The sequence below is a fragment of the Dipodomys ordii genome, unplaced genomic scaffold (genome assembly GCF_000151885.1).
Source record: "Dipodomys ordii isolate 6190 unplaced genomic scaffold, Dord_2.0 Scaffold17, whole genome shotgun sequence".
In the NCBI taxonomy this organism is placed as follows: domain Eukaryota; kingdom Metazoa; phylum Chordata; class Mammalia; order Rodentia; family Heteromyidae; genus Dipodomys; species Dipodomys ordii.
This window is the reverse complement of record NW_012267233.1, coordinates 12,040,434-12,064,478: the sequence shown is the minus strand read 5'-3', so window position 1 is coordinate 12,064,478 and position 24,045 is coordinate 12,040,434. Positions and strand designations below refer to the sequence as shown.

The window sequence follows — 24,045 nt, the reverse complement described above, 5'->3', positions numbered from 1 at the left end:
GAATAAAAATTAAAAATTAAAAAATAGAAGTTCTGTAAGAGAAGATGGCAAATATTATGAAATAGCTACTGAAAAGTAACTGGATAATGCTACTAAATATTACTTCAATGTGTTATTTTTCTGTACATATTACCCATATACTTATTGGATCATTATAAACAACCACATGAAGCAAGAAGATGAGGGGTCATTATAGCTAGCTCACAGTCAAGAAAACTGATTGAGGACTCAAAAATCTCACACACCAGGTTACATCACTACTTAGCAACAACAGAATTATTCTGGCAAAGGAAAAATTCAGATTTCCAAAGCCAAGGTCAATGACTTTTTTTTTTTAGGTGTCCGGTCATGGGGCCTGAACTCTGGGCCTGGGTGCTGTCCCTCAGCTCTTCAGCTCAAGGCTAGTGCTCTACCACTTGAGCCACAGCGCCACTTCCGGCTTTTTTCTTTTTGCTTATGTGGTGCTGAGGAATCGAACCCAGGGCCTCAGGCTTGCAAGGCAAGCGCTATACCACTGAGCCACCTTCCCAGCCCCTTTGAAGTATATAAAGTATATACTTACTTTATATACTTTATATTATTATATATAATTTATATAAAGTATATAATTCTTGATCTACAAATTAATTTTCCTTTATTTTTGTTGGCTGTGGGGCTTGAACTCAGGGGTAGGGAGTTGGTCCTGAGCTTCTTTGTGCTCAAAGCTAGCACTCTACCACTTGAGCCACAGTGCCCCTTCCAGTTTTTAAGTAGTTAATTGGAGATAAGAGTCTCACAGGGACTTTTTTGCACAGGCCGCTCTGAACTGCAATTCTCAGATCTCAACCTACTGAGTAGCTAGGATTATAGGCTTGAGACACCAGTGCCCGGCTTACAAATTAAAATTTTAAACCATTACTGAGTCATAAAAGAAAACAAATGAATTTTCACCATCAAGTTTTTAATGAGAGAATAAAACACGACAGAAGAAAATACTGTAATGGAATAGAAAGCAGAGTACTCCAAGAACTGCTCCATCTATTATTTTGTTTCAGTTGTATGTATGCATGTTCATAATACATCACAATGTGCAATATGTTTTATTCTATGGGTAATAATCAAAAAGCTGAAATGTAAATAACTTCTTGCAATAATTTATAAATCAATTATTTCCTTTAAACTACTTCACAGTAATATAGAAAAAAATGTTGGACTGTTCAGAATTCCACATTAAAATCTTACAGATGGACTATAGTATAATTCTCAATAACTCTTGCCCTAAGTACTATTTAATGAAACTATGTCTCCAAAACTATAATTTGTATTTATGTAATTTGTATGTCAATAGGAAAATGATTGCTTCCTCAATATTTACTAAACTAATCCTGCTTTCAGAGAATTTGGCAATAACAGGTTTGAAACCTCAAGGGGAACCCTAGTAGATTCAATCAAAAGAAGTTGAAATCTTTTTTATGCAGCTTTCCTTCTTGTTCATGTCTTCCAGAATACACTATTCTGGATGAAAAATTTGGTGAAAATGTCACTATAATAAGCCATCACCCCCAGTTGAGAAGCTGGAATTCCTTATCCCTACCATATGTATCAGAACCATACACCAGAACACTACTTTTCAAGTAGAGTAAGAAACAAAACCATACATACTGAAGGTAATAATAGAATTCTCCGACAGTTCCGTTTTTCCCATTCCTCTGGATCCATGTCTAACTAATCCCAAAATACCATTAAGAGAATAGACTGTTGAGCTATCACTTAAATGGTCCATCAAGAAAATATAGAGAAGCAGAAAGGAACTGTGGAATAAACAGTAAGGCAAGTGGAAAGAAAGCTGAAGATGGAAAGAGAACAAATGTGGGATGAGTGTCCTTGTTAGGGGACAAAATAATCACCTAAAAATAGTGAAAAGAGGGAAAAAAATGGAACATACTAGTTTCCACTTATCTACATGGACTTCTTCCAGTACTCCTAGTAGATGCTTGAAACTGTGAATAATACTAGTACCACGCGCTCTCTACACATACTGTGCAATTGCAATACCTATATACTTATGATAAAATTTAACCTAGACAATAGACACAGAAACAATAAAATATAATGTTTAACACACAATGGGTAAAAGTTCTATGAATGTAATCTTTTTTATTTTTTTGGGGTCCGGTCGTGGGACCTGAACTCTGGGCCTGGCTGTCCCTCAGCTCTTCAGCTCAAGGCTAGCGCTCTACCACTTGAGCCACAGTGCCACTTCTGGCTTTTTTTTTCTTTTTGCTTATGTGGTGCTGGGGAATCGAACGCAGGGCCTCATGCATGCAAGGCAAGCGCTCTACCACTGAGCCACCTTCCCAGCCCCTGAATGTGATCTTTTCCTCAAAATATCTTTGTATATTATGCTCAACCCTTCTTGTGATGATGTCTGTTTCATGAAATGAAGTGAGATGAATGAAAAACACTATGATTTAAAGGCAGGCTTCTAAGTAAAGGCCACTTTAAGACAGCACTGTAATACCTCACAGTCAACCTGTGAACCTACTAAGTGACCACCAGACATATATGAAAGTCAGTATATGCTGGACAAAGAGATGATTTACAATCAGGTAAGAATGTGTGAGATTTCATCATACTATTAAAAATGAGTCGCAATGTAAGTATTATGGATTATTTCCAGAACTTTCCATTTATTCTTTTCAGGAGGTAATTTTTAACTGTGGGTAACTACAACCATGGAAAGTAAAACTTCAGTGTAATGAAAAAATAATAAAAGTCTTCTTTATAGCCATATGACTGATGACAATATAAGTATAGATGTATAATGTATATACTTGAAGTAGTTACAGTGTATAGACACATAAACAATTGGACATTTACCTATCTTTTTCTCACCACAAAACAGGAAGCTAAATAGTTCTAGCATTGCAAGGCTAGTTATCTCTCAACTGGAAGGCCCAAGACTGCAGTGAACATGGCTTCCCTGCTTATACTATTTCCTCTAAGTCCAACATACACAATAAGTATATATTTGTAGATGAAAATAAAGGAGAAAGGAGGTTTAAAAAAATACATAAAAACAATTCCAGGACTATTCCTTAAAAAGCAAATATCCAGCCAGGTCAAACAGTACATATCTGTGATCCCAGTTATGTAGCAGGCATACAATGTAGGAGGATCGCTGGGATGTAGCTCAGTGGCAAAGCGCTTGCCTAGCAACGCAACGTCCTGGGTTCGATCCCCAGTACCAAAAAAAAAAAAAAAAAAAAAAAAAAAAAAAAAAGAATCTCACAATGTAGGAGGATCAAGGTTGAAGATCACCCCAGACAAAAAGTTAAGACCTATCTAAAATAGAAATAACTAAAGCATAAATTAGCAAGCATAAATAAGGCACAGTTCAAATGCCAGCCCTGAAAAAAAAAAAAAAAGCAAACATCCATATCTTGATGGCATTTAGTTTTTCTAACTCCAACATAAAGAGGAGATGTCTCAAACTGATGTTCAGGTCAAACTCACTGCCTATTAGAATATGTATATCTTTTATTTTAATATTAATAGTGAATCAAAAATATTCTAATATTAATAATTAAATCTTGCATGCTGATAACATTTAATGGCATTCAGGGGTATATATTCTTCTCACAAATAAGGGATTCATTTAAAAATTTTGGGGGAGAGGTGCCAGTCCTGGGACATGAACTCAGGGCCTGGTCACTGTCCCTGAGCATTTTTTTTGCTCAGGGCTATCACTTCTACCACTTGAGTCAACGCTCCATTTTCCAGGTGTTGAGGGGACACACAGAGTTTCAATTTGCAATCACAAAACTGCTTTGGAAAATTAACATTGCTGGGAGGTACAGAACAATGTAAATGTACCTAATGTCAATGATGTAATTTCAAATGCTTACAATGATAAATTTTATATATTCATCATTAATCTTAATTATAATTCTTAAATTATATATACATCATTTGTATATATTTTGGTATAAAAAACATATCTCAGTTGGTTCAATGTTGATTCCCCCAGACAAAAAATTTCTTCTCATCCTAATCTTCAGAACCTAATATGCAACCTTATTGGGGAAATGAATCTTTGTAAATATAATTATGTATCTTGAAAGAAAGATGATTTGAGAGGACATTAAATCCAATAACAAGTGTCTATATAAGAGAAAAGCAAGCCGGGCACTGGTGGCTCATGCCTATAATCCTAGCTACTCAGGAGGCTGAGATCTGAGGATGGCACTTCAAAGCCAGCCCAGGCAGGAAATTCCTGAAACGCTTATCTCCAATAAACCACTCAGAAAACCAGAAGTGGTGCTGTGGCTCAGTGGTAGAGTGCTAGCATTAAGCTGAAGAGCTGAGGGCAGTGCCCAAGCCCAGAGTTCAAGCCCCATGATCGACAAAAAGAGAGAAAGAGAGAGAGAGAAAAGCAAAGAAAATTTGGAGAAAAGGGAAACAATAAAATAAACAATAAAAAAGAAACAATAAATAAAGTAAACAATAAACAGCACAATGTTCTGAAGATATAGAGAGAAGCAGAACTTGATACAATTACAATCCAAAGAAAGCAAAGGACTGCCAGAAGAAGCATAGAACAGATTCTTCCTTAGATCCTTCAAAGGAAGTATAGTATTGACTATACCATGATTTCAGATTTCTGGCCTTGAAAACAGAATTAAAACACCATTCCAACTATCTAACAAGCCCTACAGATTGAAACTAGGGAAAGGAAGGTGTATAAGGGGTGTGGGATATTACTAAACTTCTAGAAACTCTCACCCAAACTATTAATAGTGAGGAGGAAGGAGATCACAGATTCTTTTCTCTTCTTTGGTACTGACTTTTTATTTTTTAGTTATTTAAAAACTGAACAATCAGTATTTACTCCACATATGTGAATATTAACTAATTTTATATCTATCTTTGTTTTTAACAAAATTATGCTGATCAAGAAGTATACTTGGGGCCGGCCCGACCGACAGCCTTCAGTGCCAACCGACAGTAAACACTACCTAACTTTTGCACGGTGGACCTCAGCCCCGGCTCATCGTCTGCTTGCAGCGGCCATCGTCTGCTTGCAGCGGCGAGGCGGACCGGGGAGACTGTGCCAGAGGGACGGGGAGACTGTGCCGAGCGCGCGCAGTGCTGGGTGGCTCACTCACTCGGCTTTGACGTCGGCGTGTGTGGTGTGAAGCGCCCAATGCAGCCGGGCGCCGTGGCTCACGCCTGCCATCCTAGCTACTCAGGAGGCTGAGAGCTGAGGATTGCGGTTCAAAGCCAGCCCGGGCAGGAGAGACCGTGAGACTCTCCAATGAACCACCAGGAACCCGGAAGTGGTGGGTGGCTCAAAGTAGTGGAGAACCATGACCTACAAAACAAAGCAACACCAACAAAAGGCAGGATTCCAAAGTACCAGAATTTAAGCTAGTATGGGATCTCCTGCCATGAAGTCTGTATTAGTAGAGGGCTAGAGACCTGTCTCACTGGTTTTGTTTTTTTATTTGGAGGGGCGGCGGGGGAGTTGGAGCTTGAACTTGGCCTGATACTCTGCATCTAGCTGTTACTAGACTACTAAGCACAAAATGAGGAAGGAAGCAAAATACAGCAAATAAAGAAAAGGGCAAGAAACACGGCACATCTCTCCAAAATAACCTTAAAATATTAATGGGCTCAATTTCCTAACCAAAGTAGATTGGATCAAAAACAAAGACCTATACATTTGTTGTCTCAAAGAGAATCACCTCACAGTCAAAGATAAAACCAAATTCTAGGTGAAGGGATGGAAAAAGATCTTTCATGCAAATACAATGTGCACGAAGGCAGGAGTAGACATATTGATGTCTCACAAATTCAGCTTTTGATTAGAATTAGTATGATGAGACAAGGTAGGCCATTCCATAGTAATAAAGGGAATGATCCATGAAAAGGAAATCACAGTGGTCAATATCTACGCACCAAATAAAAGAGCACTAAAATATGTTAAACAAATACTGTGGGACTTACAGAACATGAGAGACATAACACAATAACAATGGGAGATTTTAATACCTGGCTCTTACTAAAGGATATGTCAACCAAACAAAACATAAGCAATGAAGCCTCTGAAATAAATGACTCTTTAACCCAAATGTATTTATCAGGTATCTACAGAGTATTCCAACCAACAACAACCTGATTCAAATTCTTCTCAGCAGCCCATGGAATATTCTCCAAAATATATCATGTCATAGAAAACATAGACAACCTAAGCAAATACAAGAGATTGAGAATACTCCTTCCATTCCATCTGACCACAGTGGAATCAAACTAGTTGTCAACAACAAAGCATATTGCAGAAACACTCCAACACATGGAGACTGAATAACATAACACTGAAAAACATGGGCCAGAGAAGAAATTAAGGAAGAAACTAAAAAGTGCTTACAATTCAATGAAAATAAAAACACATCACAATGAAACCTCTAGGATATAGCAAAAACAGTGCTGAGAAGAAAGTTTATAGCTCTAACTGCACATATAAAGAAAACAGAAATAGCTCAAGTAAATAATCTCATGATACAACTAAAATTGCAAACAAAACAAGAACAAACAAACCCCAAACTACTAGATGGAGAGAGATAGCAAAGATTAGGGCAGAAATTAATGAAATTGACACTTTAAAAAACTATACCTAAAATCAAGGAAACTAAAAGCTGGTTCTTTGAAAAAAATTAATAAAATTGACAGACCATTAGCAAGAATGACAAAGAAGAGACAAGACTGAAATCAATAAAATCATAGATGTTACAGGAAATATTACAACAAACATCCAAGAAAGCCAAGTGATTATAAAGGACTATTTCAAACTCTATACTCAAAAAAAAAAAAATCTAGCAGAAATGGACAAATTTCTTGACACATACCAACTGCCTAAAATGAACCAAGAAGATATAAACCACTCATACAAGGCAACAACACTCAACGAGATTGAGGAAGTACCAGAAGTCTTCCAACAAGGAAAAATCCAGGCCCAGATGGATTCACCGCTAAATGAACAAATACCAATATTCCTCAAGATTTTTCTGTAAAACAGAAAGAAGGTGCAATTCTGAACTCATTCTATGAAGCCAATGCCACATTAATGCTAAAACAAGGTAAGGATCCAACAACAAAAAAAAGAGAACTACAGACCAACTTAACTGATGAACACAGATACAAAGCCCTTCCATAAAATACTAGCCAACAGAATCCAGAAACATATTTTAAAAAATCATACATTGTGACCAAGCGGGATTCATCCCACAGATAGATGCAAAGCTGGTTTAGCAGATGCAAATCAATATATGTAATTCATCACATCAACACAGCCAAAGCCACACGACCATCTCAATAAATGAAGACAAAGCCTTTGATAAAATACAACATCCATTCACTTAAAAGATTTGGAGAAGCTAGAAATAAGAGGAATATTTCTTTAAATAATAAAGGTTATATATGACAGACGAAATAGCCAATATTATACTGAACAGGGAAAAACTAAAATCATTTCCCCTAAATTAAGGAACAGGACAAGGATGTCCACTCTCTCCACTCCTATTCAATATAGTTTTGGAATTCCTAGCCAAAACAATAAGGCAAGAAAAGGACATAAAAGAGATTCACATAGGGAAAGAAGAAATCAAACTATGCTTCTTTGTAGATGACATGATCTTATACATAAATGACCCAAAAAACTGCATCCTCAGGCTCCTAGAACTCATCAACCACTTTGGCAAAATAGCAGGATACAAAATTAATCCACAAAAATCAATAGCCTTTCTATATGCCAACAATGTATCAGCAGAAAGGGAAATCATGAAAACAACCCCACTTGCAGTGGCCTCAACCAAAATAAAATAGCTAGGAATTAACCCAGGCAGGCTTTATAACCAACTATTTAAAAGATATTTCTAGAGAATACTATAAGAATATGAAGAAATCAAAGAGGACACTAGGAAATGGAAAGACCTTCCATGTTCACGGATAGGTAGAATCAATATTGTGAAAATGGCCCATACTGACATACAAATTCAATGTAATCCCCCATCAAAATCCCATTGACATTCTGTACTGATAGAGAAAACAACCCAAAAATTCATATGGAACAACAATAGATCTAGAATAGCCAAAAGCTATCCTAGGCACAAAAAACCAATGCAGGTAGTAGCACAATACCAGACCTCAAACTCTACTACAGAGCTATAATAACAAAAACAGCTTGGTAGTGGCACAAAAATAGACCCGAAGATCAGTGTACAAGATTAGAAGCCATACACTTACAGTATTTGATATTTGATAAAGGAGCCTAAGGTATACAGTGGGGGAAAAAACAGCTTCTTCCATAGTTGGTGTTGGGAAAACTGGGCAGACATATATAGAAAACTAAAAGTGGATCCCTGTTTGTCACTATAAACTACTATTAATTCAAAGTGGATCAAAGAATTCAATGTCAGACCCAAAAATTTGAACTACTGCAGAGAGTAGGAGAAACATTAGAATTTATTGGTATAGGTAGAAAGTTCTTGAAAAGATTCCCAGGGGCACAACAGATAAGACAGAAACTTGACAAGTAGGACTACATCAAGACAGCCAACAGACTAGGAGAAGATCATTATCAACAATATATCAGATAAAGGACTAATATCCAATATATACAAGGAGCTCAAAAAACTAACCTCTCCCAAATCTAATAAACCAATCACTAAATGAGCAAGAGAGCTAAGGAGAAACTTCTCAGAAGACATAAGAATGGCAAAGAAACACAAGAGGAAATGCTAATCATCCCTAGCCATAAAGGAGATGCAAATCAAAACAAGTCTTAGATTCCATCTCAGCCCAGTTAGACTGGCCAACATTGTGAATTCGAACAACAAATCCTGGCAAGGATGCAGGGCAAAAGGAACCCTACTGCACTTTTGGTGGAAATATAAACTAGTACAACCACAGCAGTCTGGCAATTACTCAAAAAACTAAATATAGATCTTCCCTATGACCTAGCTATATCAATCCTGGTCATCTACCCAGAACATCATGAGCCAGGATATAATATAATCACCTGCATAACCATGTTCATTGCTACACTATTCACAATAGTAAAAAATTGAAAACACCCCAGATACCCCACAATATATGAGTGGATCCAAAAAATGTGGTAGCTACACACAATGAAATTTTACACAGCCATTAGACTAGAATAAAATAATCTGCAGGAAAATGGGTGGAACTAGAACAAATCATATTAAGTGAGGTAAGTCAATCTCAGAGAGACAACTGGTACATGTTTATTCTAATATGTGGTTATTAAATCTAAAATACACTGGGATATAATAAATTATACAGGAAAATATATATATGTATGTATATATACATATATATATATGTATATATATATAGTTGTGAGACCAAAAGAGAATACTCTTGGAAGAGAATCTTGTAGGTGCAATGCATAAGTGCCTCTCCATATTTATATAAAATAATATACATATCAAAAACAAGATATGGAAATGTGAGATCTCCTTTTTTTCAGTTTCTTATTTTTTTATGATTCTGTTTTCTTTATGTATGTGTATTCAAGTGCCTATCTTCAGGGGGCTGGGGGAAGGGTACAGAACTCTGGGAAAAGGGGGAAAAGGACACTGACTAAAGTGAACTATACAACTCATAGGTGGAGGTGGGAGGAAAGGATTCAGAGAAATTGAGGAGACAGAAGACATTGTATGAAAGGAAATGCACTCATTACCTGACTCATGCAATTGTAAAGCAAGGCATTCTAGGATGTACATATATGTCTGTGTGTTTAACTACTTTCAGGCATACTTTTACTATTTCATAGATTCTTGTAGTAGGGACCACATAGTATAATTCTCTGCTATCTGTTAGAGACTAACACATAGTAAAATTTAATATGCTGAACTATTTATTTTGAAAATTAAGATTAACAAAGGAGATGAGTGTAGTTGCTCAAAACTATCATTCTAGCTTTATGTTAAGTGTAAATAGGAGGATCACAGTACAGTCAGTTAGGAATTTTAAAATAAGCTATTTCTAAATTAGCCAGTCAGCTATTTTAAAAAAAATAGCTAAAGCAATAGGGCTGGAAGCAAGTGATAAATTATCTGTCTACCGAACACAAAGCTAAGTTCAATTCCTAGTATCATCCCCCACTACAAAAAAAAAAAAAAAAAGATTTACAGAAACAGTAGAATCACAATAATGTAAGAACTCAAATTACTTCAATCAAATACCAGTTCTAGGTTGCCTGAGATAACTTAATAAACCTCACATTCACATCCTTATTTGAGGATCATCCTTATAAAATACTAAAAATAGAAAACTAATAATCATAAAAGAAATGAGAAATTTTGTTGCTATTTTCATGTCTACCTTGCAATTTTTCATGTTATTTTTTATGTTTTCTTTATTTTTCATAATGAAATTTATATTTAGGGATTTATAAGGAGCATAACATATACTTATTTTTTTTTTTTTTTTGCAGTTGTGGGGCTTGAACTCTGGGCCTGGGCGCTGTCCCTCAGCTCTTCAGCTCAAGGCGAGCGCTCTACCACTTGAGCTACAGCGCCACTTCCGGTTTTCTAGTGGTTTACTGGAGATAGGAGTCTCACAGTCTTTCCTGCCCGGGCTGGCTTTGAACTGCGATCCTCAGATCTCAGCCTCCTGAGTAGCTAGGATTACAGGCGTGAGCCACCAGCGCCCGTCGCATAACATATACTTATAACTGTAGTATTGAAACTAATACCTCTATAAAGCTCTCTATATAGTCTAGATTTTGAAGTATTTTCAGGATAATATTCTGTTAATTATATATTTTAATGCCTAAATAGCATTATAAGATTAGCCATAATTTCAACTTATTCCTCTTCCAGGATATTCTAAAATATTGCACTTTTCTCTCTCTTCTATTTATACATGCCAGTCACTCTTATCATCTCTTTTCTATAAATACCTATAAACCCTAAACACATATATATTCCGATCCTTCCTGAGATAACTATAGCCACTAGAGGGCAATATATTTACAAAGAAAAATGTTCTTTAGTATGACAGAGGCTCACGTACTAATAAATCTAAAACCTTAAAACAAAGAAAATAAGACTTAATTCAAATTCACAAATTAATCCTGGAAAAGGACTCCACAGAAGCATACAATGGTATAAAAAAACGGAATCCTATTTTCTAAAAAAGTAATTGTTAAACATACTTAATTATCTTAAAGGTAAATAAATAGTAATATTAGAAATAGGATTCTTTAATATCAGCCTCAGATAAAGAAGGAAAAGAAAGAAAAACAAAAAGAAAAATGAGAACTGAAGTATTTAATTCTTCCATATTCACACTGAGAAAACAAAAAACTAAAAGAACAAAGAGAGTTTAGCAACTCTTCTTCTGAAAAGCAAGGATTTTATATGTATTTTAGGTGGAAGAAAAAATGGCAATTAAAGAGATAAACAGAGACTTCAGTTCTTTTCTCAAAATTAAGAATGCAAAGGAAAGAAATATTAATAGCTACTAATATCTGACAGAAAGCTTTCCTGTTTTTTGCACAGAATCTAATTCAAATTATTTTTCAAATTGTTTTATTTTTTAAGGTGATGTACAGAAGGGTTACAGTTACATAAGTAAGGTACTGAGTACATTTCTTTTTGAATATTGTTACCTTACCCCATCCTTCATTTTTCTAATTTTCCGCTCCTTCTTACTACCCCACCCCCAAGTTGTAAAGTTCATTTCCAATATAGTGCCTAGTGCCCTGTTGCACTGGTTCACCCTTTGTCGTTTGTCTCACCATTTTGTTGTTCTTCTTCCCTTCCCCAAATCAGATAAACATAGATACAAGACAAAGGGTACCAAAATCAACACAGTCACAACAGCGGATAAACAAAAGAAATAAAAAGAATAAAGAAATACTTTTATACCATACATTATAACAATAAAAAAACCAACTCTTGGCATTCATTTCGATTTGGTCGTATATACATAGCTATTGGGTTATTGTGATTCTCTGCTAGGACTATCATAGACATATACTAATTATTACAAATGAGAGAAACTATGGAGCCTATGTTTCTTTGGGCCTGGCTTATTTCACTTAATTCTATTTCCTTATTTTCTTTCTGATGGAAGAATGGAATTGCATTTGGGTACACATACCACATTTTCTTGATCCATTTATGTACTAAGGGATATCTGGGTTGGTTCCTTATCTTAGTGATGGTCAATAAGGCTGCAATGAACATAGTTGTGCTGGTAATTTTAGTGTGGCCTTGTTTGTGGTCATTTAGGTAAATGCCCAGTAGGATTGCTGGATCATAGGATAGCTCTATGTTTAGTCTTTTGAAGACTTCTATACTGCTTTCCAGAGTGGTTGAAACAGTTTAAATTCCCACCAACAGTGTAGTAGCATTGCCTTTTGGCCACATCCCCACCAGCATCTACTATTATTTGTTTTCTTGATAATGGCCATTCTTAACAGGGGTGAGATGTAATCTCAATGTACTTTTAATGTGCATTTCTTTTGTGGTAAGAGATGTTGGACATTTCTTCATGTGTCTACTGGCTAATCTTATTTCCTATCCAAAGAAGTCTATTTTTAAATCTTTAGCCCATTTATTAATGGGGTAGTTGTTTAAGGATTTGTTATTGGGGGGGGGTTAATTTTTTGAGTTCTATTTGTATTTTTGAGATGAAGGCCTTGTCTGTTGTATAGATAGTGAAGATCTTCTCCCAATCTGTGGTCTATTTATCTTTCTAGCTGTGTCCTTTGCAGAAGCTCTGCAGTTTAATGCAATCCCATTTATTCAGCTTTTCTTTGAGTTGTTGTGTTTTTAGACCTTGATTTAGGAAGTTTTGACCTGTGCCAAGAAGCCCTAATATATTCCTTATCCCTTCTGTAACATTCTGAGGGCATCTGCTCTTACCTCAAGGTCTTTGATCCATTTGGATTCTGGTGCAAGGTGATATATAAAGATCTAACTTCATTTTTCTACATGTGTATAGCTAATTCTGCCAGCACCATTTGTTGAAGATGCTGTCCTTCTTCCATCTAATGATTTTGGCTCCCTTATCAAAGATTAGGTGGCCATAGGACTGTAGGATTATTTCTGGGTCTTTAATTCTATTTCAATGGTCCTACGGCCTGTTCATGTACCAGTACCAAGCTGTTTTTATAACTACAGCTTTATAATAAGAGTTTGAAGTTTGGTATTGATATTTCTCCAACACTGTTTTTCCTGCTAAGGATTGTTTTTGCTATTCAGGATCTTCTATTATTTCATATACGTTTTTGAGTTGCTTCTTCTATTTCTCAAATGAACTTATTTTATATTTAGTTACTCTGATATTATGACACTTGAACATTTAAAATGTCAACAATTTTAGGAAAAATTTTCTTACCCTCATTGGATGTATATCTGCATAAGGAGGTTTTCCTTCAGCCATTTCTATCGAAGTAATGCCAAGAGACCAGATGTCAGCAACACAGTTATAGCCTATTTCTTGAATTACCTCAGGAGCCATCCAGAATGGAGTTCCTATCACAGTATTGCGTTTTGCCATTGTATCCTGCATTAACATTACACAGACATAACTACCACAAAAACCCAACACATTTACAAACATTAAAATACATGTTAAACCATCATATACTACAGATCCCATTGGAAATTTACTATTTTCCCAACTTAGACTAGTTTAACACAACATATTTAGGACTTTTTAATTCTGAAGTAATCCAATCCACAGTATTTACTTCACAATAAAGACAGTTATTAAAGATAGCACTGCAATAAAATTTAAAAACCAATGTGCTTAGGACAACCAATGCAGCTCACTTTCAGAAAATTTAAGTAATGTGAAGATAAGATGTACTTTCACATTCAATCATTCTTAAATAGTAAATTTTTAAAAAATGATAACATATTTGGTTCAATTATAATTTCTTTTCCAAAAGAGTAATAAAAAAAACTATTCCCAAATAGTCCCAAAAGTTATCAAACAGATAAGCAAACAGTCAAAAATGTTTCCAAAATTATTAGCCTAAACTTACTGTTAGTTGGCCAGCCACTCCAAAATCTGCCAGTTTTGCATGTCCTTCTGTATTGAGAAGAATATTTCCAGCTTTTATATCTCTGTGTATTTTTCTCATAAAGTGCAAATATTCTAATCCTTTCAATGTAGATTTTAGAATGGTTGCAATTTCATCTTCTGTTAACTGGAAAGGAATATTTACAAAACCATATTAAAATACCATGTTACATAAACTCTTGTATAGCAAACACAACAAATACTTCTTTCCAATAGCTAGTAAATCTCTACAAAAAGACTAAAGAGTAAATAATCAAGAGCTTCTTTTCCGCTTCCACAAAACATTTTAATGATGAGAAAACCATGTCTTTTCTTGAAAATTACCAATGTCACTCAAAAAGCAGAGAAGATAACCCAAGAATCAGGACAATCATAAGGCATCACTATTTACCACGGTATCTTACACTTAGGTGTCACTATTATATGTCATGAAAAAAAAGAGAGAGAATTCAGACTCTTTCCTACACTGCCCACAATTCATTCAGAAAAAGAAAACCAACAATGTTAACATGAAGGAATACAAACAAAAGAGGTGATGTGCCACTAGTGTCACTCTTCTTGCTTCCAGCCAGGTTAACCCTAATCCACCTAAGTCTTACATAACAATAAAAATACAAAAATGAAGATTAGGAGTGCTTAGCAAAATGGGAACACAACAGCAGAAGAAGAAATAGGGGAGTGAGAGAATATGGTTGGAAAAGGAACATTTCCAACTGTTACAGCAATATAGCCATTGCAATCTATACAAAACATTACAACTAAGGATTTTACATATTCATTTATTATGAAAATCCCATAAATAATATGATCTTGTAAAGTAGTAAAAAATAAATATTTGGTCTGCTTTCCATTACAATAGATCCTACAACCTTTGTGATTTGCTGAATGATAGGATGCTATTTTTAAAATCACTCATAATATAACCTTTTCAACTACATTGAAGTTTATGGTAATGAAGTGATACTTGTGGGGGACTCTACATAATTTCAGGATAAAAACTGTCAGAGCCTGGGAAGGTGGCTCAGTGATACAGTGCTTGCCTCGCATACATGACGCCCTGGATACAATTCTTCAGCACCACATAAGCAGAAAAAGCCGGAAGTGGCACTGTGTCTCAAGTGGTAGGGTGCCAGCCTTGAGCTGAAGAGCTGAGGGACAGCACCCAGGCCCAGAGTTCAGGCCCCAAGACCAACAAAAAAAAAAGAAAAAAAAAAAACTGGTGGTCAGATGAAATTATATAATTAAAGGGTTAGAAATCTCAGTACTATCCCCTGAATCATGAGTTAATCACCAATCTCCAATGAATTTATCAACCATGCCCATGTAATAGCACAACCAGAAACAAACAGAAGGAGCTTGTGTTGTACATACTGGAATGGGATAATTTGACAGAAAATGGTAACAAATCAACGTAGGAACAACTGCTATAGTAATAAAACAGAGACCTAAATAGAGACTGAGAAGCTACTTTAAATTAGGTATATAAGAAAATGTAAGATAGTTTGTTTTGTTTTTGGTGAGATAGTCCTGAAAATGGAGCACATAGCCTCAAGCACAATAAGTAAGCATACCTTCTACAACTACTGCCCATACTAAAGGAGAAGTGAATAAAAACACCATGATTCCACTTCTCAGACATTTCCAAAAAATTGAAGGAGAACATTTACAAAACTCATTTTAGGCTAGGTGCTGGTAGCACTTGCCAACAATCTTAGCTATTCATGAGGCTGGGATTGTAGGATCAAGGTTCAAAGGCCAGACAGGAAATTACATCTCTATTTAGGTACCTCAAAATCCCTTAGTAGTGCTGTGGCTCAAGTGGTAGCATTTTGAATGTTAATAAATATCGTCATATATTTATATATAAAATAAATATAGTTATATACAAAAATTGTATATATATATATATATATATACACACACATGTGTATATATATATACATATATATATATATATATGAAGACAGAAAAGACTCTCCAGTCACTGCAAGGAAAAAGGAAACTGAACTATGGTTCACAACTGGTGGTTCATACCTGTAAGCCTAGCTACTCAGAAGGCTGAGATCTGAGATCGGAGTTTGAAGCCAACCCAGGCAAGAAAGTCTATGAGAGTCTTTATCTCCACTTTACCACCAAAAAACTGGAAGTGTGCTGTGGCTCAAAGTGGTAGAATTCTAGCCTTGAGCAAAAAAATGTTAGGGCCAGTACCCAGGCACTGAGTTTAAGACCCATGACCAACTAAAAATAAAAGAAAAAGAAACCACCAGCCAAGAGTAGTGGTTCAAGTTTCTAATTCTAGCTACTTGGGAGGCAGAGATGGGGGTAGGGATCAAATTTCAAAGCCAGATTGAACAAAAAAAGTTTGTGAGACTCCATCTCTACCCATGGCTGGATGCAGTGACATGTGCCCATCATCTTAACTACAAGGGAAGCACAATAGTTAGGAGCAGTGGTGTATGCTTGTCATCCCAGCAACACAGGGCCCATAAAAAGGAGAGTCATAGAACAGGGCAGCCCAGGCACAAAGAAGAGCCTGTCTCAAAATATAGCCAGCATAAAAATGGCTTGGATCCATTGCTAAGCTGTAGACCATCTGCCTAACAAGTAGGATGCCCTGAGTTCCAATTTTATTACTGAAAAAAATACAAGAAAAGAAAAGAGAATTACACACACCAATATCCTTCAAGAACACTAATGTAAAACTCAACTAAATACTAGTACTGCCATACCCAATTCAGCAGAATATTAAAAAGACTAAAGAACATAACCAAGTAAAACTTATTCCTAGAATGTAAGGATGGCTCAATGTACAAAATTTGACAAATGTAATACAACATCTTAAGAGAATAATGAAAAAGAAATCACATGATCATCTCTATAAGAAAAAAAACAGGCTGGGAAGGTGGCTCAGTGGTAGAGCGCTTGCCTTGCATGCCTGAGGCCCTGGGTTCGATTCCTCAGCACCACATAAGCAAAAAGAAAAAAAGCCAGAAGTGGCGCTGTGGCTCAAGTGGTAGAGCGCTAGCCTTGAGCTGAAGAGCTGAGGACAGCGCCCAGGCCCAGAGTTCAGGCCCCACAACTGGACCAAAAAAAAAAAAAAAAAACCATTTGACTACTCAATTTAAATACTCATAATACAAGTATTAAAAAAGAACAGGAATCAAAAGAAATTATAGTATCCTAAAATAATAAGAGCCACAAATGAAAACTCCACACTCCATAGTGAAGGAATAAAAGATCTAAGATCAGAAACAGGAAAGGATTCCTGCTTTGTCACTTTTGTTCTACATAGCAACTGAAAAGTTCTAACAGAGGAAATTATGTAAGAAAAAGAAATAAACGACCTCCAAATTGGAAAGATGTAAAAGTATCTGTTTGCAGGCCAATAAAACTGCCAGAACCAATAAAAATGAATTCAACAAAGCAGCAGGATATAAATTTAACACAAAAAAAATCGCATTTCAATATATACCAACAACATGCAATCTGAGGAAAAATAACAAAAATAATTCGCTTTGTACCACCATCCAAAGAATAAAGTGCTTGGGAATTAATCAAGAAAGAAGACTTGTCCAAGTGACTGAACTACTTACTACCACTGTGGTTAAGGAAAGCCTTCCCAGAGCATGCAAATATACCTCAGATCTTATATTCATCAGAACAATAGCAGTGACTCATCTCCGGTAGAACTTAACATAAACACAATACTGATTTGCCACCTTCAAGAGCCTTTGAAATCAATCATCCTCACTCTGAATAGAGCAGAGTTCCATATATATATCTTCAGGGACGAAATTAACTATTTGTCAACCAAAACCAATCCTGAGAACCCATAAACCAACACTCTGCCATAATCCCATTTTAAGAAATCTAGAACCACCAAATGCCAGTATACAAGAGATTGAAACCTCCAAAATCTCTAACCAAGATGTCTAAATGTCTAAGAAAGATCATGAAATTCAAGAATAAATAAAGCAAATGTCTCGCTCAAATACCAGCAATACCATAACAAATGATTTAAGTGACATTTAACAAAGTAATCAAAACAATGACAAGAATGGCTAATGCAATTAAAAACAAAACTGATATGTGAACAACTGAAAAAAATTCAAGGAGGAGTCAAACAATAAGAAAAATAAGTCTAAAGAATAAAAAATGAGCAGCTTAATGAAATAAAGAAGGCAATGCAAGATATGCCAGAGGAATTCAACACAGTTAGAGAAATTTAAGGGGAAAAAAATCAAACAAAAACCCTGAAAAACAAAGAGCTCAAGTGCCCAAATAAAAAACTCAATAGAAAGCCTATATAATACAACAGAAGAAGTTGAAAATAGGGTATCAGAAATTGAAGCTAAAGCCAAGGAATTACATCAGTCAAATAGGTTGAAAAGAACACTTAATATATTAAGGGGACTTACAAGACTTAGTGGTATCTATCAAAAGATCAAACTTACAAATTGTGGAAATAGAAAATAAAGAAGAATTTAAAACTAAAAGCACAGAGAATCCATTTAATAACTTTACAGAACATAGCCCAACCTCAAGACAGACAGGGTCATCCATGTGATGGAAGCCTATGTAACTCCAAACAGGCAAAATGAGAAGAAAAAAAAGCACCCTTACACACATTATTTAGTAAAAATGTTAAATATACAGAATAAATAATGTTGAAAGATGTTAAAGAGAGGAGAAAGTAATTTGTAATGGCAATAATAGCAAATTTTTAAAACAGACACTTTATTCAAGGAGGCATAACATGGCATAATTCAAGTTCTGAAAGACAAAATTAGCCAATCTAAACTACTGTACCCATCAAAGCTATACTTCAAACTTTTCAGCGATAAAAAGCTGCCATAATAAACAAAGACTAAAAGAATCCATGACTATTAAAACACTACTGCAAAAAATAATTAAGGGAGCCAGGCACCAGTGCTCATCCCTGTAATCCTAGCTACTAAAGAGGCTGAGATCTAAGGGTCAAGGTTCAAAGCCAACACAGGCAGGAAACTCCATGAGGCTTTTATTTCCAATAAACTACTCAAAATAAAAAAAAAAGTCAGAAGTGGCACCGTGGCTCAAGTGGTAGGCCCAGAGTTCAAGTCTCAGGACCAGGGTAAAAGAAAAAAAAATAATAATAATTAAGGGAATCATATCCAAAAAAGAGGAAAATTAAAAGCAGAAAAATACAGAAAAGAATAAGTCCTACTACATGAGTAGATGAGCAAAGCAGGAAAGCAAAGGAAGCAAGCATCACAAAAGTAACCAACAAAAAGATTGTTTCAAAATTAAAATTAAATTTTAATGGCTTTAACACTGCATCAAAAGGATAAGAAAGAACCAGTCAATGCCTTTAAGAAACACACCTTCCTGACAAAAACAAACACAGGAATATGGTGAAAGTATATAAAAAGACCTTCCAACCAAATGGATTGAGAAAGCAGGTAGCTGTAGCTATATTTATATCTGAAAAAACAGATGACAAACTAAACTCAGGAGAAAAAAAAGTCACTTCTTATTAGTAATGGAAATGATTCGTGAAGAAGAAATTACAGTTGTTAACATATATACACCAAACAACAGCATACCAGGTTCATTAAACAAATACTTCTGGACTTACAAGCACTGGTAAACCCTAGCACAAAAATAGTAGGTGATTCCAGTATTCCTCTCTCACCAACAGATAGGTCATTCAAAAAATCATGACAAAGAATAATTAAATGACATTACAGACCAAATGGAATTAACAGACATCTAAGGATGTTCTTCTTACCAGCCATGTAATTTTCTCCAAAATAGATCATGAGCTAGGACATACCGTAAATATGAACAAACCAAAAAATTAAAATAATTCTTTGTATTCTATCACATCATAATAGAAATACAGTTCCATAGTAAAAGATGCTAAGAAAATATTCAAGCATATGGAGACTATACAAGTTAAATGACATGTGAGTCACTGATAAAGGATGAAATCATATAGTGGCTGAATTAAATAAAAATGAAACCCAACCTAACAGAACTGCTAGGATATAACAGAGGCAGTGTTGAAGGGAAAATTTATATCCATGAGAGCTTTCATCAAAACAACAGAAAGCTCTCAAATAAACAGCTTTGTTATACAACTCAAATTTATAGAAAAGCAGAAACTAACCAAACCCAAATGGAATAGCTAGAAATAGTATAGATTAGGACAGAACTTAATGAGATAAAGACTAAAATAACTACAAAGAATCAATGAGAGAAAAAGTTGGACTGTTGGGGGAGGGAGGAGAAGACTAATGATATTTGAGAAGGATAGAAAAGACTCAAATCAATAAAATTAGGACTGAAAATGGAAATATCACAACAAGTGGCAAAGAAATCCAAAGAATCATGAGGGAATACTTGTAAAACCTATACCTAAATAAAAGCTTGAAAAAAAATAAATGAATTTGACATAACAAAACTGAATCAAGAGGATATAAACCACTTAAACACAGCCATGATCTCTATTTTAACAAATTTCATTTACATGTAAATACAGTCAATTACTCAAAGTACCCAAAGAAGCTAGAGTTTTATTTGGAAAATGTTACTTCCCATATTGCATAAAATTTGAAGATTGTGTCTTTTTCATTTCTATAAGAATTACATCAGTTCAAATAGGCCCCATATTCAACTAAGAATTAACTATACTTAACTAAGAGTTAAAGAGAGTTGCTTCCAAAGAAAAAATTTTATCAACAACAATACTTTATTTGTAGATTTAATTGGGTTATTCTCAATTCATTACAGGTTTAAGACCATTTCTGACACTATAAAAATGAGCAATGTCTTCTTAAAATAATTTGAATCACATTTTATACTCCGTTTCAGAAAATAGATTATAACCATGAATGAATACTCAGCAATCAGGGATGGAAATAAGACTTTTGTAGCTAAGCTAATACATTAAAAGACGGAAGTCTACATCTGGTTTCAATACTGGCATGAATTCACTGGCAAATTTAAAAAGAATTTCACTGTACAAAAACAAAAAGATGGTTTTGATAGGCTTTACTCCTCTGGTTACTTTTGTTTCTAGAGTCATATGATTAGTATAATAATATGATACATTTAATATGTCACTGTATATATGGCTTTAATAAAAAATGTACCCACCAACTTGTCTCAAGGGCACATGCACAAATGGTTTTAAAATACACAGACTTCCTTAATGTTTTTATGTTCATAAAAACAAATACAAGTAAAGTATTTAAGTTCACACAAAATTAAGAATTTAATTTTCTAAAGGAGTTTTTGACAAAGGTAGCTAAATGCCACCTTTTGACATCATTACTTAGGAATACAAAACAATGTATGAATCTACATTTAGTTGTTAACTAATATGGATACAAAAAATTAATTCACTTTTTCAAGTGATACAGATGCAGATTTTTAAGTTTCACTCTCAGAAAGTCTGCATAAGATCTTAAAACTGGTTTATGCTGAAAATTCACTGATGTAATCCTAACATAACCTTTTGAGGCATTAACCAAATATGAGCTCTTTCAAAAAACAAATCACTTCATATTCCAAAAGTCAGAATTTACCTATCCTCTAATAACCAATAGCTTACATTTACTGAGTTCTTACTATCAGCCACACAATATGTACCATTTTGTTTAATACTCAAACACAGCCATAGAAGGTAGGCATAAATAAGAATTTATTGACAGCCTTGTTACACTTTGCCTGTCTTCATAATATTCAGTATTTTGTGAGACAAGAACAAAATAAAATATAATACTAAGCAATGATACAAAAACAAGATTAGTTACAAGAATACTTTTGAAGATCAGGTCTTAAAGTAGATTATACACTTGAAACAGTACCCTGAAAATAAAAATAATCCATCTAATATAACCTACAAGTCAGGCACTGGTGGCTCACACCTATAATCCTAGGAGGCTGAGATGTGAAGATTGTAGTTAGAAGCCAGCCTCGGCAGTAAAAGTCCGTGAGACTCTTATCCTCAATTAACCACCAGAAAATCGGACCTGGCACTATGGCTGAAAGTGGTAGAACACTATAGAATTAGTGAAAAAAAGTCATGGACAGCAGTCAGACCCTGAATTCAAGCCCCACAACCAACAACAACAACAAAAACCCTACAATTTCTCCCCAACTCAAGACAGGATTCACAGAGGAGGTGACTTTTGAGCTCTCAGGAAGAATGAACAATGTTACCTAAAAAGGAAAGAAAATAACATTGTATACAAAGACAATGGGCACAAAAATACATGAAGCAGCACAGGTGTCAGTCAATGAATGTCTGGAAAAAGAAATTGGGGTGTATACTTAATGAAGTATTACTCAGCAATAAAGACTAAGAAAATCATGTTCTTTTCAGGAAAATGGATAGAACTGGAGATTATTATGTAAAATTAAATAAACTAGACTCAGAGAGACAAGTAGTTGCATGTTTTCTGTCATAAGTGGAATCTAGAAAATATAAAAAGAAAAATGGGCTGGGAAGATGGCTCAGTGGTAGAATGCTTGCCTTGCATGCATGAGGCCCTGGGTTCGATTCCTCAGCACCACATAAGAAGAAAAAAGCCGGAAGTGGCACTGTGGCTCAAGTGGTAGAGCGCTAGCCTTGAGCTGAAGAGCTGAGGGATAGCGCCCAGGCCCTGAGTTCAGGCCCCACGACCTTACCCAAAAAAAAAAAAGAAAAATGGGACATTAAGTTGGAAGGGGCCTTTTAGGGGAGGGGAGAGGAAGTAAACTAGAGAGGAAAGTAGGGGATGAATACGATCAAGCTATATTATATAAACTGGATTCTGGTGGCTCATGCCTGTAATCTTAGCAACTCAGAAGGCCAAGATCTTAGAATCCAGCCAGCCTAGGCAGGAAAATCTATGCCCTAATTAACCACCAAAGATCAGAACTGGAGCTGTAGCTCAAGTGCTAGCCTAGAGCAAAAAGTTCAGGAACAGCATCCAAGCCTTGAGTTAAGCCCCAGGATAAGTACCAACAACAACAAAAAGATTATAACCCATTATGTTGTACACAACTACTAAATAGTAGCAAAAAGAACAAGTAAAAAATAAAGCTAGATGCTAGTGGCTCATGCCTGTAATCCTACTCAGGAGGCTGAGATCTGAGGATCGAACTTCAAAGCCAGCCGGAGCAGGAACTCTAAACCACTCAGAAAACAGGAAGTAGTGCTGTGGCTCAAGTGGTAGAGTGCTAGCCTTGAGCTGAAAAGCTGAGGGATAGCGCCCAGGCCCAGAGTTCAAGCCCCATAACCAACAAAAAAAATAACAAAAATAACATAAAAATGAATTTTTAAAGAATGTGTTTATATATGTGTATGTATATGTATAGTAAGTCTAGTACTAATGTATGTTTTTTTGTGTTTCTGTGTAAAATATATAGGAAAACAATGTAGAATCGTAAGACAAGAACAAGCTGTTTGATATAGTTACTGGAAAACTTACATCACCATATATCTAAACTTAAGAAAAGTATGAGCCACGCACTGATGCCTCACATCTGTAGTCCTAGCTACTCAGGAGGCTGAGACCCAAATCAAATTTGGAAGGCAACAAGGGCAGAAGAGACTACAGATTAAATTAAGGAGCAAAATGGCAGACTGGAGGCATGGTTCAAGTGGTAGACTGGCTGGCAGCCATGAATCAATCAAAAGCATAAGGTCCCAATATCAGCACAAAAAAGGAAGGAAGGAAGGAAGGAAGGCATGTGAGTCACTGATAAAGGATGAAATCATATAGTGGCTGAATTAAAAAAAATGAAACCCAAGCTAACAGAACTGCTAGGATATAACAGAGGCAGTGTTGAAGGGAAAATTTATATCCATGAGAGCTTCATCAAAACAACAGAAAGCTCTCAAATAAACAGCTTTGTTATACAACTCAAATTTATAGAAAAGCAGAAACTAACCAAACCCAAATGGAATAG

The 24,045-nt window shown here is 35.4% G+C and overlaps 1 protein-coding gene across 1 annotated transcript in view; it reads right to left on the bottom strand.

Moving 5' to 3' along the window:
• Stk3 (serine/threonine kinase 3) overlaps positions 1-24,045 on the bottom strand; it is a 235,087-nt gene that overhangs the window by 169,291 nt on the left and 41,751 nt on the right. Inside the window, exons 5-6 of the mRNA XM_013012550.1 lie at positions 14,066-14,230; positions 13,414-13,581 (exon numbers count right to left, since the gene is read on the bottom strand). Coding sequence (XP_012868004.1) covers positions 13,414-13,581; positions 14,066-14,230 — 333 coding nt within the window. The remainder of the gene's footprint in view (positions 1-13,413; positions 13,582-14,065; positions 14,231-24,045) is intronic.